The sequence below is a fragment of the Bos javanicus genome, chromosome 4 (genome assembly GCF_032452875.1).
Source record: "Bos javanicus breed banteng chromosome 4, ARS-OSU_banteng_1.0, whole genome shotgun sequence".
Lineage (NCBI taxonomy): Eukaryota > Metazoa > Chordata > Mammalia > Artiodactyla > Bovidae > Bos > Bos javanicus.
The window spans coordinates 118,846,996-118,868,053 of NC_083871.1; the positions used below are offsets into that span (position 1 = coordinate 118,846,996).

The 21,058-nt window shown below is 42.1% G+C and overlaps 1 protein-coding gene across 7 annotated transcripts in view; it reads right to left on the bottom strand.

Annotated features, from left to right (window-relative positions):
• Positions 1-21,058, bottom strand: part of LMBR1 (limb development membrane protein 1) — a 133,219-nt gene that overhangs the window by 53,704 nt on the left and 58,457 nt on the right. For all 7 annotated transcript variants that reach the window (XM_061415315.1, XM_061415314.1, XM_061415318.1 and 4 more), the window contains 3 exons: positions 5,112-5,238; positions 4,555-4,623; positions 3,684-3,748 (listed from right to left, as the gene is read on the bottom strand). In XM_061415315.1, the coding sequence (XP_061271299.1) occupies positions 3,684-3,748; positions 4,555-4,623; positions 5,112-5,238 (261 nt within the window). The remainder of the gene's footprint in view (positions 1-3,683; positions 3,749-4,554; positions 4,624-5,111; positions 5,239-21,058) is intronic.

Sequence of the window (21,058 nt, forward strand, 5' to 3'; positions counted from 1 at the left end):
GGGTAAACTCTGGGAGTTGGTGACGGACAGGGAAGCCTGGTGTCCTGCAGTCCATGGGGTCGCAAGGAGTCGGACACGACTGAACTGAACTCATCACAGCTGGCCTCCTTGAGCCAATGTTAAGTATCTTCCTAGCTCTGGGAAAACTCCAAAAGAAGCCCAGAGCTGTTATTAATGTTGTGTCCTTCAACCCCAAACTACTTATTTCTCAGCAAAACAATAAATTGTGAGTTGATGGACAAAACAAAATGCTGGAAATCCTATATATTAATACATATATCCTTTCAGAACCCTGATGAGGCATTTTCAGAAAAAGGAATTTCAATCATGCAATCCCTATCAAGTATCAAAGCAATCCAATAATTCCCAGTATTTGAACAAATTTATGGCCTAGAGCTGAAAACAAAATAAAATAATTAAATAAGAATATACAGTAAGAAACAAGTAATTATAAAAGATGGCCATCTTGTGAGCCCAGGAGGAATGGGAAGAAAGGGGTGGCCCTCCCGCAGCAGCCGAGACCCCGACACTCCAGTCTCTGGAGGAAGAAGGGTCCATGGAAGCCCCAGGGGGAGCCCTTAAACAGGGCTGAGTCATCCAAGGCAGATTTCCCGCTGTGAGGAGAGCATGGGCCACACCTCTGTGGGCCGCAAAACAAAGTTCCTTTTCCATCAAGGTTCTCACCACTTTCTACTGTTTGGACCACAATGGACACCTTCCGCTTTTCTCAAGGTCTAACACATACAGAGGGGCCCTCCCTGGTGGCTCACCCAAAAAGAATCTGCTTGCCAAACAGAAGACCTGGGTTCAATCTGGGCTGGGAAGATCCCTTGGAGAAGGAAATGGCAACCCACCCGGTAATCTTAGCGGGAAAATCCTGTGGACAGAGGAGCCTGGTGGGCTACAGTCCATGGGGTCACAAATGAGTCAGAAATGACTGAGCAACTAAAGAACAATAACAAGAACAAGAACAATAACACGAAAGGATTTCTTCCAGCTGTGCAGCTGCCCACTGATGGCTCGCCACCACGGGGACGTGCTGGTGTGAGTGACACAGATGAAGCCCAGAGAAGCACAGATGTCTGCGTGAGGGCTGGCATGCTTCATCCCGTCATTCCACAGCAACCTGTGAAAAACAGACTCTTTTCACCCCACCCTGTAATACGCCACCAAACTAAGGTCTGGCAAAGGAAAGTTATCTGCCTTCAAAGCCTGTGCTCTTAGCCAGTCTGGGCTGATGGGGACCTAAATATGGATCGGACTTAGTCCTTGACCTCAAACAGCTTATATTCTATGTTCAGGATAGACATGAAAAAAAAATTATAGAATTGAAATCAAAGGCATAAATGAAGCTAAAATAAAATGTTACAGAAGTTCGGAGGAAGAAAGATTCCCAGCTTCTATCTGGGAAGAAAAAAGTCTTCACAAATGTTTTTGATGGCAGTAGCATAGTACCTGGTAGCTTCATTTACCAAAAGGAGAAAAGGCATTCCGATCAGAGCAAATGACAAGCAGAACACCCAGGTGGGGAGGTACAAAGTACACTCAGCAACAGAAGGGCTCGAACTCTCGTTCTTAATGTAGAACAAGCGGCGGCCCAGAGTCCCGGCTCCAAGAAGAGCCTCTGGGTTCAAGCCCTGCCCCATCCTCTTAGATCTGTGATCTTGTATAAGCTAACTGATCTCCCTAACTGCAGATAATTCAAGCATAAAATAAGAACACCATCACCAAACTTATGGGCTAATCATCAGGATTAAATGAAGTTATGAAAAATGAAATTAAATGAAGTACTCAGTGCATACATACAGCAAATACTTAATTACTAAATAAATAACATTATGAGATGTTAGGAATAAGTCTGAAGATGTTATTAATAACCGACAAGTTTGGGAGAAAATAAGCTTGGGGAGGGGAGATAAGTAAGTAGTTTGATTCTTTATCTGTTGGGTTTTCAACTCCATGGGGTATTCAATTACAGCATTTAAAATATACTGTAGTTTATATTCATTATCTTTTTCTCACTAGAAATAGACATTTAGAAGTGAGGTGGAAGTGGCAGAATGCTCAGGAAACCAGAGCAGAGCACCATTAACCCAAGGATAGAACTTGAAACATTTGCCTATTTTAGGGGGCAGAAAGTAGAAACGGAGAGAGAGATCAAAAAAAAACAAAACATCCAGAGAATTAGGAAGAAACTAAATGAATACTATGTCACAAAACCTCTTTAAGAGGAAAGCAAATTTCAAGATTTAACAGCATATGTATTATATTTGAGTGTGTGCACATTTACATAACAGGTAAAAAAAATCCATTATTTTAAAAAATATGAAGATTGCCATTAAAAAAAAAACTTTCAAAATTAAGCAAACATTTCCTAAAAGAATGTCTACTATGATATTCTCTGCTTCTTTCCCTTGATGAATCACCCTGACAGGGAAGAAAACATAATCATGATAATTTAATAAGTACAACTAGTGAAATACAGACAAAGGGGAATATGGAAATGCAACGCGAGAAGCTTCACTGTCGTGGCTGAGAGGAGTGAGGCAGGGCTCGGAGCTGGTGTCAGAGCCGGGGCTCCAGGGTGCTGCCAGGGAGCCGGAGCAGGCAGCAGGCAGTGGCGAGGGAAAGGCCCTCGCCGGGCCTGGGAAAGGGGAGAACCCAGCATGCTCGGCACAGCTCGCCAGCTGGGAGGCTGACCGGAGTCACAGACACCCGGGAGGCCACGGCGGGAGGGGCGCTCCAGGAAAACCTAGGGCGGACAGGTGTGAAGGCCTTCTTACATGTGCACAGTTCAGACCGGAATATGCAGGCAATGAAAATAACGGGAGTGACAAGCTCTCTAAATACAGTAAGAATTATTTTCATATTGTTAAATACTTGACAAAATAGCTAGAAGCCAAAGTATGAGTATGTGTGTCCAGTCGCTTCAGTCATATCCAACTCTTTGTGACCCCATGGACTGTAGCTCACCAGGCTCCTCTGTCCATGGGATTTTACCGACAAAAATACTGGAGTGGGTTGCCATTCCCGCCTCCAGGGGGCCTTCCCAACCCAGGGATCAAACTTGCATCTCCTGTGTCTCCTGCAATGCAGGCAGATTCTTGACCACTGAGCCACTGGGGAAACCCAGAAGCCAAAGCAACTTAGGAACAAATCATCAAAACTACTATCAACTGAAAATTATTTTAAAATGAATATACAGTATTTCTGTGATTAAAGGGGAAGGTATAATTCAATTAATCAAGATATAATATGCAGACAAATTTTCAGGAAATAACTGCTTTGTAATTAAAAGAATATATATAGTAAACTTTGAAACATAAAAGAGTTATTACTATTTGATATAAGATCAGTTCAGTTCAGTCGCTCAGTCGTGTCCGACTCTCTGCAACCCCATGAAATATAAGATAATGGACACTTAAAATACCTCTAAATATCTGTGCACTTTGTCTTCAAATCTGTTAGAAGCATTTTCACCTGTGTGGCTCTACTTTGCATTTTAAGAGCAAAAACAAATTTGGTTTCCAAAGATGAGAAAACTGAAACCAAAACAGTAGCAAGTTGGGATATCAATATATAAAAATATTCTCTGTTTCTGAACGCTAGTTTAGAACCTGAGAGATGTTCAAATGTGTAAGTGTTTATTTAACAGACAAGACGTTTCACGACGACATACTCACTGTTGGCTTCACCAACAGCTGCCCCATGACAGTGAACATGCGGGAGAGGCCGACGGGAGTGCACACTGCGGAAGAGAGAGAGCTTCCTTCAGAGTTAGGAGAGACTGCGGGCCCGAGATACGCCAGACTCCAGGACTGCTGCCGTGAGAAGACGCTCCGTGCGAACCTAGGTCTCCCCGGTGTTCTGTCACAGGGCTCCTCATATCACCACTAGAGACGCTCGAGGGGCTGGCACGCGGAGGGTGGGCATTCTTGCACTTAAGGGAGACTTGTGAAGACCAAGGAGGGGCAGGAGATGCCAGACTCCAGCAGCTGAATCACAACAAGGGCTCTCACTTCAAAGAAGTCAAAGAAAACCAGCCAGAAAACAGGCTGCATTTCAAGTGCCAATGCTAACCACCCGCAAGTGACGACAATACACTGACGTCGTTTTACCCACACTCATCTGCTCACAGTGCTGCTGAGATACAATGTGATGCTTTAAGTAAAACAATACATATTGTGAAGAAAAAAAAGACCACGAATTCATCAAACAGAATTTGCCAGTTACCACTCAAAGACAGGAGGCAGTGCTGCAGCTGGGGCGGGGGCAACAGGGAGAACTGGGAAGCGTGTCTGACTCTGTGTTCCCTCCCTTTCTCTCTCCAGCTCTGCGCAAGAGGCTTTCTTTAGAGAAAACCAAAGGTATCTTATTGGTTCAAGGTTTCAGTGTATCAAAATTTGTCTTGAACATACAAAAAAAGTTAAGAGCCAACTTTAAAAACAAAATCTCCAAGCTGTTAAAGAACCTCATCAGGAAACTTGCCCATAATTTTCTAGAACACAGAACAACTCTGCTCTAACATCAATATTATGTCAGAAAAATACTTACAGAGAAGTAACAAGCATCCCATCAACGATATACAGGAATATAAATAAGGTAGGTAGAACTCCCAGAGATCTGTTAAAAAATGTAAATATTTTAGTACATCCAAAATACTGTGCATTAAGACACAGACTGACTATAGATAGTAAACATCATAATTGCCTACTTCAGTCTACTAAACCATGTAATTTCTAAATTGTACAATAAAAAGATCTAAAACAGAAGAACAGGAAATAACTCTTTTGCAAAACATGTTTAGAGGGAGAAAATAAGCCTCCATGGAATTTTAAGAACAGAAACCAATTAACCAAAGGGGGGAAAAAAAAGTCTGAAAAGCTGCTTGCTCATTCTATATACAAGAAACACATAAACATTCATTTCTTTCCTTAAACATGTCAAAAGACTTTTTAATTCTGTAAATTAACAATACGGATTAACTATACAAGGATTATTACATAATAATATACAAAGAATTATTTAAATGTTTTAAAAAGTGAATGTGTAATTATATTCCAAACCGTAGTCTCCCTTAGAGAAACTGGTTTAAACAAGTCAATCCGCACCATATAAAGATTCCATGCTGGCAGCGTCATTGTCAATGAGTGCTGAGGCTACCCACACGATCCCCAGAATAAGCAAGGCCAGGAGGATGAGCATGACCAGAGTTTCTAAAATTCGGGCTCGGATTCCCTGAAAAACACAACAAAGATTTAATTGTTTAATTTTAACACATGAACAACTGGGCTTCTGTCGATGTGAAAACAAAAATTCTTTGGAAGGGGAGGAAATTTATATTTCTCAGCAAGACAAAAAACACTAACTGCTTACTGTTTGTAATGTTCAGACTGACTTTTCTTTTGAAAATTATGTAAAACACCATTAAGCTTTGAAGAAAGTACCCAAAAAATTCTTTAAAAAAACATTTTGCAGAGCCATTTTAAACAATTAATTACTTTCCTAACACTTTCCACCACGAGAGTAGATTAACGAATTTTTATTTGTGATTCTTTTTTTTTTTTAATTTGTGATTCTAATCAAGGGATTACAAGGCTAATTAAGGCATGCTGCCAAGCAGTTCTGTGAACACCCAACTTGGTGAGAGCACAAAGCGCCATCTACTGGAGAAGGCAGGAATCCCGCCGGCTCCCCACAGCCTCCGGCGCCCTCTAGCGGCCGGATGAAGGCCTCTTCACGGTGACCCAGCCTCAGAAACCATGGGGACAGATGGTATCAATATTTGTATCAATTAGACATCACTCCTTTGTCCACATTAGATTGAATTTTTCACTAAATCCACCAGGATGGAATATAATAAAGAATCATTGTGTACAATTTTAAATATATAAAACAAATTCTGACCTTAGGGCAAACAAGAGGCCAACTTAAATTTGAAACCTAGGGGACTAGGCAAAAAAGAAAAACTTTCTCATATTCTTAGAAAGTCATCAAATGACTGAATCTATACTTAGATGTAAATATTCATATTGTTCTTTTGTACTGTAACATAACAAAATTATAAGTATATCCATGTTTCTCAAATCACGTAATATGTCCTTCCATATTAAAAACAGTCAAGATATGAGCTATATATAAAATCTAAAATATTCACTTATTTCCATTTTGCTCTAAATGTTACTTTCTAATTTCTGATTTACAGAAACAGGTTGCAATTAAATCACAGCTCCTCAAATTCAGTAAGAAAGGAAATGTCCGAAAGCCACGGCCAAGCATTCCCAGCCTGAAGTGATGACTCAGACTTCCCTTACCATAGGGTGGCCCCTTGTAGGTGAAAATGTATCAGGTAAAGAACCCGCCTGCAATGCGGGAGACCTGGGTTCAATCTCCGGGTTGGGAAGATTCTCTGGAGAAGGGAAAGGCTACCCACTCCAGTATTCTGGCCTGGAGAATTCCATAGACTGTATAGTCCACGGGGTTGCAAAGAATTGGACATGACTGAGTGACTTTCACTTCACTTCACTTCTTCAAAGTTAAGAGTCAGTGCCCCTTACGTGCTCAAAGCAAGGGAGGCTGGTGAACCAGAGTGATGATCACCTGCATCTGACTTAACACATTAGCTCTCACAGTAGCTACAACTCAAGTGAGAGGAAACAAGAACAGTCACAAAACAAACTACTAAAAGACACACTTCTACTTTTCTGAAGAACTCTGAACCTACACTTCACAACTTTCAAACCATTTAGGATACCAAAACATGACCACTACCTTTTAGCACTGATTTCTTTCTCCCCCCCTTCCTCTTTCTAAGCAAGAATCTTTTAATTACACCTTAAATATGATCTGGAAAGTCTATAAATAAAACAGATTAAAAGAGTAGGCTCTGGAGTGTATGTATTACAATCTCAGTTTCATCTCTTCCTGCCTCTGACTGCAGCCCAAATCCTGCCAGCCTCCAACTAGCCCACAGGAACATCTGAGCTCACAAAACACATAACACATGTCTGAAGTGTCATCATACATGAGCTAAAGAGCAGTGTTACTCAGAACTATGAGACTTGATGTCCAAAAACAGGCCATTTTACTACAATAATATGTTACAATTATTATACCCAGCAATTACAATAATGTAACATTAAGTTACAGTGAGTGCTATAATGATAATAAATTTGGGGAACCAGTCACCAGTAAGACTTACATACCTCCTCTGACATTTTGGTAAGAACTGGTGGTGATTTAGTTGCTAAGTCTCTAAGTCGTGTCTAACTCTTGCGACCCCATGGACTGTACCTCACCAGGCTCCTCTGTCCATGGGATTTCCCAGCCAAGAATACCGGAGTGGGTTGCCATTTCCTTCTCTAAGAGATCTTCCCGACTCAGGGATCAAGCCAGAGTCTCTTGAATCTCCTGCATCTGACAGGTGGATTCTTCTACCAACTGAGCCAACAGGGAAGCCCATGGTAAGAACTGTTTCTTAGCAATTCAATCTGTTTTTCATCAGATCTGTTCCTCTGTGTTGGAAGGCAATGCTCCGTGGTTCTCTCCCACGTCTGAGCATCTCACCAGCAGAGGTGGGCAGTTCTCATTCTGGACCGTCTTTTCAAGGATATCTGCACAGCGAACGGCCTGGGAAGACAGAGACACTGTCTCTGCAGCAGAGGCAGGTCTGCCTCCTTTATATCGTCAAAGAGGAGGTCCCCCCACAGAGCAGAAGCCAGGCAGGTTTGCTGCAGGGTCCCCTCGGTGCGGGGCTCTGCAGCTGTGACACGAGCCCACTGTGGGGACAGCTTCCACTGGGCCGCGTCGCGCCTGTGGGCCCGGGGCCTGGGGAACTGGCAGGAACAGCGGGCTGCTGCACTTGCAGGCTGAGGAATGAAGTCCCCTGTGTCGGACCAGGAGTCTGTTTCTACAGCCAGTGTCTGTGAAGCTGGCCAACTAACCTGTCACCTTGCAAGTACCATAATGTCTCAGATCCCGGCAGTTTCAGACAGCTTTGGGCAGCTTTCTGGGAAGAACAGACAAGGGCCCACACGGTTGGGTTCAGGGCCAGGATCGAGCTGTGAACCCTCTCACCCAGGCCTCAGACAGGCAGAAGTAAGGGCGCCCCGCCCCGCCCCGACGGCTGGCGCACGCGGGGGCTGACCCCTGGCCTGGTACAGCTCCCTCTCCCCTGAGTGGAGCAGGAAGGGGTCTTCTCATGAGCATGTAAGAGCAAGCCCTGCAAGGCCAGCTGACAGGAACCGTCCTGCACCTACCATGGCTAAAGGGAACTGCTTTTCTATACACTCAGTGCCCTGCCATATTTTTCCAAAAGTTTTAGAGTAGATGTGGATGACTTAAGATACAGGAGAGCAGACTGTTGTCTTTAATCTTCAATATTTTCTTAAAATAGTAAATGTCCAAGAGTCTGGAACCCGAAAGAATAACTTTTTAAAAATATCCAAGTTTGCTTTATGAGACAGACAGTAGACAGGCCTGTTAAGAGCCCCAGCCAGAGTAGCAGACCACCGGGCTCAAGTCCTGTTTCCATCCCTGACCCACTGTGTGACCTCGGCCAAGTGCCTACACCCTGCCGTGCCCCAGCTTCCTCCCTTGTAGAATGAGTTTACTAGAGACACCCTACCTCACGCGTGGTCATCAGGACCACACGAGTGAACGTGTGCGGCGTGCTGAGCGCAGAGTCGGGTGTCATGACTCAAACTGTTGCCTCTGCGTCTGGAATCTCCAAGACTTGGGAATTCACCTATCTCTCATGCTTCTCAATTAAACGGAGACCACCATTCACTGCCAGCACATTCCCTTTTCCCGTCTACCATGTGCCACTGGAAGAAACCGGACTGACTCCCTCGCCATGTGAGCACCCAGTTCACCAGAGCTTCCCCAGCCACCGGAGGACCCAAGGGGCTCACACGGAACCCTGTCTCCATTCCGGGGCTGCCCATGCACCTAACCGGACCCCTCATCTCTCGGGCCCCCCTCCGAGACCTCACCTGGGGCAGCTGCCCCCTCAGTCCAGGACCTCCTCGTCTCCTGCGATCTCTCCACCCTCTAACCTGGCTCTGGGCCTTCCTCCTCATGCTCTTCCCTCCTCTGAGCCTCCCAAGCCCTCCAACCAGTCTCGCTTTCACTGGTCTAAACCCCATAGTGAACTAGCACATTTTAGTGATAATTCAGCATCAGTAATGTTCTAGTATTCCTGGCCCCTTTAACTTTCACCAGACCAGTTTAATTTCACCTGGAAGCTACAGCATTGCTCAAGAAATTTATAGAATCAAGAGAAATTTTTGATACTACCCTTCACAGTGGGACTTCAGTGTCACCCGGCAATCCTCACGCTGATCAGCAGCTAATACTTCCCTCAGACACATGTAAATGTCTTCCTGGCCTTGGCCCTAACCTCACACCCTGCGTCCTCCCGTGACAGCTGGCCTTACCTGTCCCTTAGTGAGGCCCCTCAGCTCCCTTCCCCTTGTCCTTCATCGCTGTCTCCGCTCCTATGTCTTTCATTCTGTAAAGGAAAGTATCTCAGATTCCTTTTCTCTGATGGCGCAATCTTCAGTGTTCAGCCTTTCACAAGCTGTATCAGGGCTTCTCCAACACTAACGTGTGCAGATTTATTGAGGGGCTTGTCAATCCCTGCGTACCAGCCCCTGTGGCTCCCCGGCCCATTCTTGTGAAGGTGGTTGCCCAGACAGACTGCTCCCTTCTCTCCTGGACGATCCTGCCTCCTCACATGGCCAACAAACCTCAAGTTTATACCTTTAGTCCAAATCACACCAGAGGCCAAGGTCCATAATCTTAATCACCACCTCACCTTAGATACCTCACAGCAACTTTCAACTGAACCCGAAAATCAAACTCATCATGTTATCCCCTAAACCCGCTCCAACTCAGTGTCACATGCCTCAATAAATGGCACCATTATCCACTTTGTTGTTTTTGCCAGACACTCTGGAAACATCCGTGTCACCTCCTTCCTGCTGCACCCCACCCCATCCCAACACACACACACATCTGGACCCCGGTCCAGTCCAGCACCAAGTCCTTTTGATTCTTCCGTGTAATTACAGCTCAAATTCATCCACCTCTTTCTACTGCCACGGCATCTGTCTGGATGACACCCCAGCCTCCGAGCTACATCCTGGTCCAACATCCACACTCCTGTCTTCCCCTGACCTGCCGCCTATCTCGCATGGGAGTGTGTATCATCTCAGGATCACTCCACTTGCTAACCTGGGAAACAGATGCGTTACTGTGACAACAAACAGCAAGGCTCAAGCCTCACCAGCGCCACTCTCCACCTGAGGGCCTGCACGGGCACATCCCTGAAGCCGGGCCTTGCTCTTCCTTCTGCTGTTTAAACAGTGTGCAAAATAGTTAGCGACACAAACAAACTGTTTAGGGTTAACTAGTACAGAACAGCACTGTCCAAAAGCTATTTCTGTGATCAAGGAAATGCGCTATTCCGTGCTATCCAATAACACAGCTAGTCACTGTGCGTGTACACTGAGAACCAGAATAACAGAACACAGCCCTTATGACTGAAGAGCTGGTTTTTAATTTTATGAATCTTAGTTACCTTAGATGTATACAGCCGCACGTGGCTACTGGTTACCACACAGGTCAGAGAGACTGCTGACGGCCTGCTTCGGACAGAATCTCATGTTTAGCACTCTCTGTACTCTCAAGTACTTTCTGGCCATTTTCCTAAATTTAACCTTGATATAAAATTCTCTGAACAAATCTCTCTGTGGTTAACCATTATATGTGAAAGTTTTTCTTGAAAGAAACGAGCTGTATCATTCCAAGAGGATGCTTTTTCTATTATAAATATATGAATAAAATCAAGAAGAAACATCTGAAATGTACACTCACATGCTTAAGCAGCCAAATAAGAACATTTAACCAGATAAACCTCTGCAGTCAAAGCACATGCACTCTTCAAAAATCTACTCCAAATTGATCACCATTTCTTTTGAAAGTAACAACTCATAAAAAGAAATTTTCTCATTTTCAGTTATTAATCTAAATTTTTTAAAAAGAGTAAATCAGGAATTACAGAAAAGGCTGCCACAGAGCAAGTCACCGCAATTACAGATTATGGTTATACTTGTTTATGAAATACTGAAGATGACTGACGTCATCAGAAACAACTGTCATACTTACCCGATCCACTATGAGGCGAGGATAATTGTTTTCCTTTTGTTAATTCTATTCCCTTTTCATGATTAAATGGGACAAAATCAGCCCAATATGAAATCAATTAAGTATCACATTTATGAGCTTTAGCAAAACCAACAGAAAAGCATAACAAATCTGTTCATTAAATGCAATGTGGCAAATTTTCCACCTTCAACAAAATCAGAATAGAGAGAGAAAGGGTGAAGGGAATAAATAATCACACTTTATTTGTTCATTTAGCATCGACCGGCTCATGTCTCAAAAATACACAAACTGTTATTATTACCCTTCTTTAGAACACTAAAATAGTGCCAAGCCTGAAGAGCACAGGCTTTGCGGCATGTACTGTGGGGTTTTTAAACTTTTGTGTGTGGTTCTGTTTACAAAGAAATGAAAAGCATTGTGAGAGCTTTTATCACTACCATTAATCACCAGCAGGACGGCATATAAGCAAAAAACTAGGCCTACTGCTCATCTTTCCATTAGGAGTCAGAATCAAGGGCTAGGACGCCCCCAGGGGAAGCTCCCTATCAACTTCATTCTTGCATAAGCTGAGCTAAAAGATGTGCCAGATGTCAGCATAAGGGACTGAAACATCCTGCAATCGACAAAGTGGCAAACACTGTCAGAGTGGAAGCAGGTCCCCTGTTCATCTCAAAAAGTAAGAAATGTCTCCAGAATATGAGATCACAGAACTACTCGTCATCAACAGTAACACTTGCTCACACAATTCTGAATGTTGTACCATGCCATACAGTACTAGGATTTCATGAACTTCATAACATTTTTATAAATACTTGTCTAACCCAGCCCCCAAAAACATAAATCTCAGTTACCTTAATGAAACACCATCCCTTTTATTGAAATCATAGTATAATAAGCACTCAGTGTATTAGTAAAAAAAAAAAATAAAATAAAACTTCAAAACAAACTACTTTCTTTCCGCCAAGGAAACATTGTTTTTAAGAAAAGTAAGCTATATACTTAATTACTTTAATTTCATACTAATTGTAATGGAAATTACAATTATCTCAACATTTAACAGTTTAAATCAGATTAAATAGGCTAGTAAAGGCTAAACACCAAATTTTGGTGCTGGTCAATTATATATTAAATGCTCTGCGCTGAACATCAATAAAGTGAAAATCACAATATATTTACAAAAGCTCTAATGGTAAACTGTTATGTTTCTATGGTGATGAACATTTAAACAAGATTTTGCATGGACATCTTGACCTCTTGGAAGGTATGTAAACACCACTTTATATACTATGTCTCCACCCATCAGAAAAGCCTGGGAAAAATTTCTACATTCACAGAACATTTAAAATAAATATCAAGCCATTGTTTCCATTCAACAAAAAGGGTCTCTTAGTAACATTAAGATAAGGTTTGCTCAGCATGACATCAAGACAGCACCAAGCATACACACAGTCGTCTGGGTAAGATCGATAGAAGTACTAATAAAGAACAGAACATAAAGGCAGGTATTAATTATTTTCAACCATGAAAAAACTACAAACAAGCATCCCTAGAGAGTCAAACATTTCCCCCTTTGCTCCCAAAGAAATCATTAAAAGGAGAGACAAAAAGCGTTTTGGTCCCAAGTCAAAGAAAACAGCTTTGTGGAAAGCATTGTTAAAACTCTAGAATGAAATGCTTTTTAATGTTAATATTTTCTGCAGTTTATTATATATACACATATCTATTTACTATAGTCATACAGGAGGAAAATTGAAAATGCTGAGACTCAAGGTATTGAGACTTGACAAAAAGGAAGCATTTTAGGGCACATTAAAATAATAACACCAACACTGCTAGTTCATTGAACTAAGATGTTCACTAGATTTAAATTAATGGGCAGAAATTCTCAGGATTTTAAACAAACAAAATCCTCCAGATTGCAAGTAAAATAAACAAATAGATACCGTGAATTTCCAACATGTAAATGAAAGAACTGAATTGTAAAAAGACTGCAGGGACTTTCCATCAAAATGTTTAAATATAACTCTAAATTGGGGAAAAAACATTTGTCAGTACACTTGATCACATCAAAATAAACTAACGGTTGGCCAGTAACAACCTTTTCTAATTCTAACTCTGTTCTAGTAATTCTTTAGTAAAACCTGACGGAAAAGAAGAGAAGGGAACTATGTGCAAAGCTCCTACTGTGTAGTTGCTTTATATGTAATCACTGAATATTCAAAATAAAGGCAAATTTATTATAAATGAGAAACTCACACCCCAAAAACGCAATAATCAGCCTACAGTCACTCTGTTCAAGGCCCGTCAGAGCTCTTTAATTCAGGTCTGTCAGCTTTTGAACCTGTGCTTTCTACCCTCAACACAAGACAGAAATACGGCCTAAAAGACAAACTGATATGGAAAGAGAAGGTAAGGGGAGAAGGCTTAAAACGCACTAACAGTTCTAGGAAACCTATAATTTTAGTAAAGAAACTAATGCAAAATATACAAAAGCTTCTTTACCAGAATACCAATTTTTCAATTCCATTTCATGCTGAGCAAATGCTCAGCCCTTTAACAGAACATTGTAGCCATTCCCTTACTAGTCCTTTCATAAAACACCCAGGCACAAGCTTCAATAACAAACAAACGGAAAGAAGGATCATTAGGTTTATTATGATATTACATTAGTAAAGTAAAACGTATAAGACACTAAAGGATACACTATAACATAAAAGCAATTCCACATGGTAATTTAGGTAACAGTGTCATATTGCTTTTGTGGCAAAAAGTATACTTACACAAAAAGCACTAGGAATTCCAAGACACCACAGAAGAGCTATCCTTATGACACTGAACTAGAACGTACAAACTAGAGAGAAGTCAATGCCTGGCTTTGAGGCTTCAAAGGACAGGCTGACTCTCTTAATGCTGGTGATGACTAAGTTGAAGGCAGTGCTCACTGACCATCTGAAAATCCTAGGGCCCTTAAGAATGATGCTAAATCTGCTCTGCCTGTGCTCTGTAAATGGAACAAAGCCTGGACGACAGCACATCTGCTGACAACATGCGTTACTGAAGATTTTAAGCCCACTGATGAGACCTACTGCTCAGACTAAAGTCAAAGTGAAGTTGCTCAGTCATGTCCAGCTCTTTGCAACCCTATGGACTGTAGCCTACCAGGCTCCTCCGTCCATGGGATTCTTCAGGCAAGAATACTAGTGTGGGTTGCCATTTCCTTCTCCAGGGGATCTTCCCGACCCAGGATCGAACCTGGGTCTCCCACATGGCAGGCAGACACTTTACCCTCTGAGCCACCAGGGAGGATTCCTTTAAAAAATTACTGCTCATCGACAATGTGCCTGGTCACCTAAGCGCTACAATCGAGATGTACAGAGAGATTCAAGTTGTTTTCATACCTGCGAACACAACATCCATTCTGCAGCCCACGGATCAAGGAGTTATTTTGACTTTCAACCCTTGTTATTTAAGAAATACACTCTGTAAAGCTTTGGCTGCCATAGACAATGATTCCTCTGATGATCTGGGCAAAGTTATTTGAAAATCCTCTGCAAAGGACTCACCATTCTAAATGCCATTAAAAACATTCATGATTCATGGGAAGAGGTCAAAACACCAATATTAACAGGAGACTGGGAGAGGTTGGTTTTGACCTTCACAGATGACTCTGAGGGGCTCAAGACTTTAGTGGAGGAAGTAACAGCAGATGTGGTGGAGACAGCAGGAGAACGAGAAGTGGAGCCTCAGTATGTGACTGAATTAATGCTATCTCATGATTAATTTTCACAGAAAAGCACTGCCTCTTAGGCATGAGCAGAGAAAATGGTTTCTTGAGATGGAATCTATTCCTGGTGAAGATGCTGTGAAGACTGCTGAAATGACAACAACGATTCAGAGTGTTACATAAACTTAGGTAAGGAGCTAGCAGCCAGGTCTCCAAGGCCTCCGATTCTGAAATAACATCTGCGACGGGTCAAATGGTGTCACACAGCACCGCATGCTGCGGAGAGAGGAAGAGCCAACCAAGGTGGCAGCCACAGCCACCTCATTTTAAGAAGCTGCCACAGCCACCCTCCTTCAGCAACCTCCCCCTGATCAGCAGCCAGCATCAAGGCAAGACCCTCCAGCAGCAAAGATACTGACTCGCTAAAGACTCAGACGATGATTAGCACCTTTTTTAGCAAAGAGGTGTTTTTAAATTAAAATACGTACACTATTTTCAGACACAATGCTACTGCACGTTTAATAGACTACAGTATAGTATAACCATAACTTTCATATGTACTGGGAAGCCAAAAACTCATGTGACTCGCTTTACTGCAATATTTATTCTCTTGTGGTGGTCTGGACAGAAACCCACAGTATCTCCAAGGCTGTCAGTCTGTCCATGGTGTGGGTATGTCTATTAAATACCTTCGATATCCACCCAACTTAAAGGAACATCACCACAACCACTGAGCACCTGTGTAGCCCTCTGAACCATACACACCTGCAGCGCCAACCTGGTAACCACCAATCTGAACCGCTGTGCTCATCACTTGCTTTTTTTGAAAAGGCAGAGAAACCGGAGATCACAGTGCCACAACATCCACTGGATCGTGGGAAAAGCAAGAGAATCCCAGAAACGTATCACTTCTGCTTCACAGACCACACCAACGCCTTGACTGGGTGGATCACAACAAACTGTGGGAAATTATTAAAGAGATGTGAACACCAGACCACTGTAGCTGCCTCCTGCAAAACCTGCAGGTCAAGAAGCAACAGTTAGAACCAGACATGGAACAACGGACTGGCTCCAAATTGGAAAAGGAGTACATCAAGGCTGCTTATTTACATAACTGATATGAAGAGTACATCATGCAAAATGCCAGGCTGGATAAAGCACAAGGTGGAATCAAGATTGCCAGGAGAAATATCAATAACCTCAGATATGCAGATGACACCACCCTTACGGCAGAAAGCAAAGAGGAACTAAGGAGCCTCTTGATGAAAGTGAAAGAGAAAAGTCAAAAAGTTGGCTTAAAGTTCAACATGCAAAAAACAAAGATCATGGCTTCCAGTTCCATCACTTCATAACAAATAGATGGGAAAACAATGGAAATAGTGACAAGACTTTATTTTCTTGGGCTGCAAAATCACTGCAGATGGTGACTAGAGCCATGAAATTAAAAGACGCTTACTCCTTGAAAGAAAAGCTATGACCAACCTAGACGGCATACTAAAAAGCAGAGACGTTACTCTGCTGACAAAGGTCTGTATAGTCAAAGCCATGGTTTTTCCAGTAGTCATGTACAGATGTGAGAGTTGGACTATAAAGAAAGCTGAGCGCAGAAGAATTGATGCTTCTGAATTGTGGTGCTGGAGAAGACTCTTGAAAGTCCCTTGGACTACAAGGAGATCAAGCCAGTCAATCCTTAAGGAAATCTGTCCTGAATCTTCAATGGAGGGACCGACGCTGAAGATGAAACCCCACTTTGGCCACCTGATATGAAGAGCTGACTCTTTTGAAAAAGACCCTGATGCTGTGGAAGATTGAGGGCAGAAGAAGGGGATACAGAGGATGAGATGGTTGGATGGCATCACCGACTCAATGGACATGAGTGTGAGTAAGCTCTGGGAGATGGTGAAGGACAGGGAAGCCTGGCGTGCTGCGAAGAGTCGGACACAACTGAGCAACTGAACAACAATGTGTAACATAAAATTTACCATTGTAACCATTTTTAAGTGTACAGTTCTGTGACATTAGGTACATTCACAGAGTCATGCAACCATCACCACCGTCCATCTCCAGAGCTTCTTATGTGCTCAAACTCTGCACTCATTAACCACTCACTCTCCATCTGGCCCCAGCCCCAGCCCACCCACCATCTACTTTATGTCTCTATGAATCTGACTACACTAGGATGCTCATATAAGTGAAATCATAACAGTATTTGTCTTGTTGTGTCTGACTTTATTTCACTCAGCATAATGCTCTCGAGGTTTATCTGTGTTGTAGCATGTCAGAATCTCCTTCCTTGTTAAAGCTAATAATATCCCACTGTATGCACAAACCACAATTTATCTATTAATCCACTGATGCACACTGGGGCTGTTTCCAAGTTTGGTTATCTATTATAAATAATCCTTCCATGAAAATGGGTGTATATATATCTCTGGAGTCCTTGCTTTCTTTTGTGTACATACCCAGAACTGGAATATCTGGATCACATGATAATCATATTTTTAATTTTTTAAACAACCACTATACTATTTTCCACAGTGGCTGTCATCATCTTATAGTCTGACTGACAGTGTACAAGAGTTTCAGTTCCTCAATATCCTCACCAATACTTGTTAGTTTCTGATTTTTTTTCCCTAGTAGGCAAATGGAGAAGGATCTCCCTGTGGTTTTGATTTGCATTTCCCTAACGCCTAGTGATGGAGAAGGCAATGGCATCCCACTCCAGTACTCTTGCCTGGAAAATCCCACGGATGGAGGAGCCTGTAGGCTGCAGTCCATGGGGTCACTAGAGTCAGACACGACTGAGCGACTTCACTTTCACTTCTCACTTTCATGCACTGGAGAAGGAAATGGCAACCCACTCCAGTGTTCTTGCCTGGAGAATCCCAGGGACGGCGGAGCCTGGTGGGCTGCCGTCTCTGGGGTCCCACAGAGTCGAACACGACTGAAGCGACTTAGCAGCAGCAGCAGCAGCAATGCCTAGTGATATCAGGGTCTTCTCATGTGCTTATTGGCCACTTGTACGTCTTCTTCAAAGCAGTGTCTAAGTCCTTTGTTCCTTTTTAAGGATTTGATAGAGTAAGATCCATCACCATGTTCTTTAAAATCGTTTTGGCTATTCTTGGTTCTCTGCCTTCCATAGAATTATACTATCTCCTTGTCATGTGCTGTAAGATAACCTTAAAATTTTTAGTAGAGTTGTATTGACTCTAAAAAAAACCTGAAAACCGGTATTCTTATCATATAAAGAAATTCATAAACATAAAAAAGCTACCCATTTACCTAGCTTTAACATCCTTCAATATGATTTTTTCTTTCCGTATATTATTTCAATAAGTTTTAAAAAATCATTTGTTGGGTTTATTTCAACATATCTTAGTTGTCTTGCTATATAAAAGATATCTGTAATTAGATTTTCTGTTTGTTGTTTTTATTGATTTTTCTGTATTAATCCTACATCCAGCTTCCTTGCTAAATTTTCTTATTTGAATTATAATTTATCTTTAGATTCTACAGGATTTTTCAAAAGACAACGTCAACTGTTAATCAAGACTATTTTGTTCATTCCTTTCAGTTCTTCCTTTTCTGGCCTAACTGTGGCAGGTAAAGACCTCTACTACAGTGCTATCTGTAACTAGAAATATAAGTACTCAAGATGGCTCTAATTATAAAGTAAATGCTTTTAACACTTTACTACCAAGAAGTGCCAGCTACGGGAGTAGGGTGGACCCCCACTTAGTGAGAGTGTCCCTCAGCTCTTGGTCTGCTTTTAACCACGATGGTCATCCATTTCATGGATGTGTTCTGTGTCTCTTCTGAGGTGCTCACTTGATTCTTTTCTCTCATTTACTCTCCTAATAGGAATTACAGTCATAGACTTTCTAGTGTTAAACCAACCTTGATAGCTGAAATAATTCTTTTGAATGATGATCTTTTGTGTACACAGTTGGATTCAGCTTAATATTTCCTGATTCATAAGAATTCATGAATAAGAATGGCTATAATGTTCCTTTCTCATACTAACCATGTCTGCTTTCGGCATCAAGATTATACTAGTTCCATAAAACACAACTGTGCAAGTTCCATCTTAAGATCGCTGGACAAATTTGATGCAATTGTAGTTATCCATTTTTTAAAGCCTGTAGAAACATCCTGGAAACTGTCTCGACTTTTTTTTTTTTATCAGAATGACTTAACAGAACTTTCATTTCTGGCAGTACTGAGAACAAGGCATCCTTAATTCCCTCTGCCAAGACAACTCTAAACTGCTACATCAAATATTTTCATATCTCTCTGAAATCTTCTTTTTGTCTATTAACTCTGAGAAGTACATCGAATTTGGTACCTCTCACAATGTTGACTTTTCCCAGTTGTCTGGTCACCTTCTGAGTCCCTGCTCATCTTTAGCACACAAACTTTTTGTCCTGCTGCTTCTTCCTCTACCACCTCCCGCCTCTGGTGACGCTGGGTCTGAGAGTGACTGGGTGAGGCCTCTCAGGACCCTGTGCCCTGGTGGGCCTGTAAGCGTTTACCAGATGATCAGCCCCCAGGACCACAGGCTCTGTGTAAGTGTTCCTGGAGCTCGCTGGAGGCAGCTCAGCTCTGAGCACCCGGTCCTTCCTGTTCTTCACATCCTTCAGCACATGGTTTTAATTTCTGTTAAAACTAGGCCCAAGAAGAATTTGAGGAACACACATACTTGGATATCCAGAAATATTAAAATCAACCTGCTAACAGATGCAAAACTGGATAACATCCTGTGGGACAATAAATGGAATGCTGGGTGCTATCTTTTGTGCAGGGAAGAAATCACTTACAGTTTCTATCAGACAACTTAATTTGCATCGGGCTTAGTTTCCTCCAGCTTCACTCTAACCCTAAGGAGATGAAACACAGCCAGGTCAACAGAACACTAGTCAAGGGGCACACCCCTGCAGGACCACACAATCCCCAGCATCCACTGGCAATACCCAGGGTCTCCTCCATCCGTTTCCAAGTCTTGGACAATTTTCCCTGGCACTAGAAAATTTATGTACACAAAATAATTTATTAAAATAAAGGCATAAAATATATGTATACACTAATTATGATTACACAATAACCCAAGTGCAAATGCTGAAAGGTAATTTGGAATTATATAAAATACAACATAAGGTTAATTGGCTTTCTCTAGACTTGTTTAAATTATAATTAAAGTATTAATGAAAAACCAATAGAAGTTACGATATACAGGAGAATCAGCCAAAATCATCAACCTTGTGAATATGCTTCATGCAAGCAAGTAAGAACCAGGAAAATGAAACGTTAAAGATCCTAGAATACAGACACATTTAGGAAAGGTTTATATACATTTGCAGAAATCATCTTGGAATCCTGAGAAGGAATTTCTAAACACTAGATTGGAAAAGATCTTCTTTAAGCAACTTTAAGGTCACAAGGTCCTAAAGGTCCTAAAGGAAATCAACCTTGAATATTCATTGGAAGGACTGATGCTGAAGCTGAAGCTCCAATACTTTGGCCACCTGAGGCGAAGAGCTGACTCATTTGAAAAGACCCTGATGCTGGGAAAGATTGAAAGCAGGAAGAGAAGGGGACGACAGAGGATGAGATGGCTGGATGGCATCACCGACTTGATGGACATGAGTTTGAGCAAGCTCCGGGAATTGGTGATGGACAGGGAGGCCTGGCCTGCTGCAGTCCATGGGGTCGCAGAGAGTCAGACACAACTGAGCAACAAGGTCACGAGAGGCCAAAACAGCTACAAAGCTAAAGAGGAGAGGCCAAAAGAAAAGACTGTGCCACACACTTGCTGATGGAATCAGAGCCAATCCAAGCAGAGACCACAGAGCCTCCGAGGTCTGGAAAAATGAACAAAGAATGCCCCAAAATTAACAAATAACTGAGTTTCAGACGAAGGGTCCATAAAGCTAATAGGTAGAGAGACAGAGGAATCAGGGACATCAATTCAGGCTGACAGTTAACAAACACATAATTTTTTACCACAGAAAACAGGAAAAACATGTAATAAATAAATAATCAATCAGTTGTACTGTCCCCAGCAGCAGCAATAGTACCTAACATACAAAAAGTGGTCAATAGGAATTAACTGAATGAACTAACAATGCTAGAAGACAATGCCATCAACAGAGCAGCAACGCTGAGATC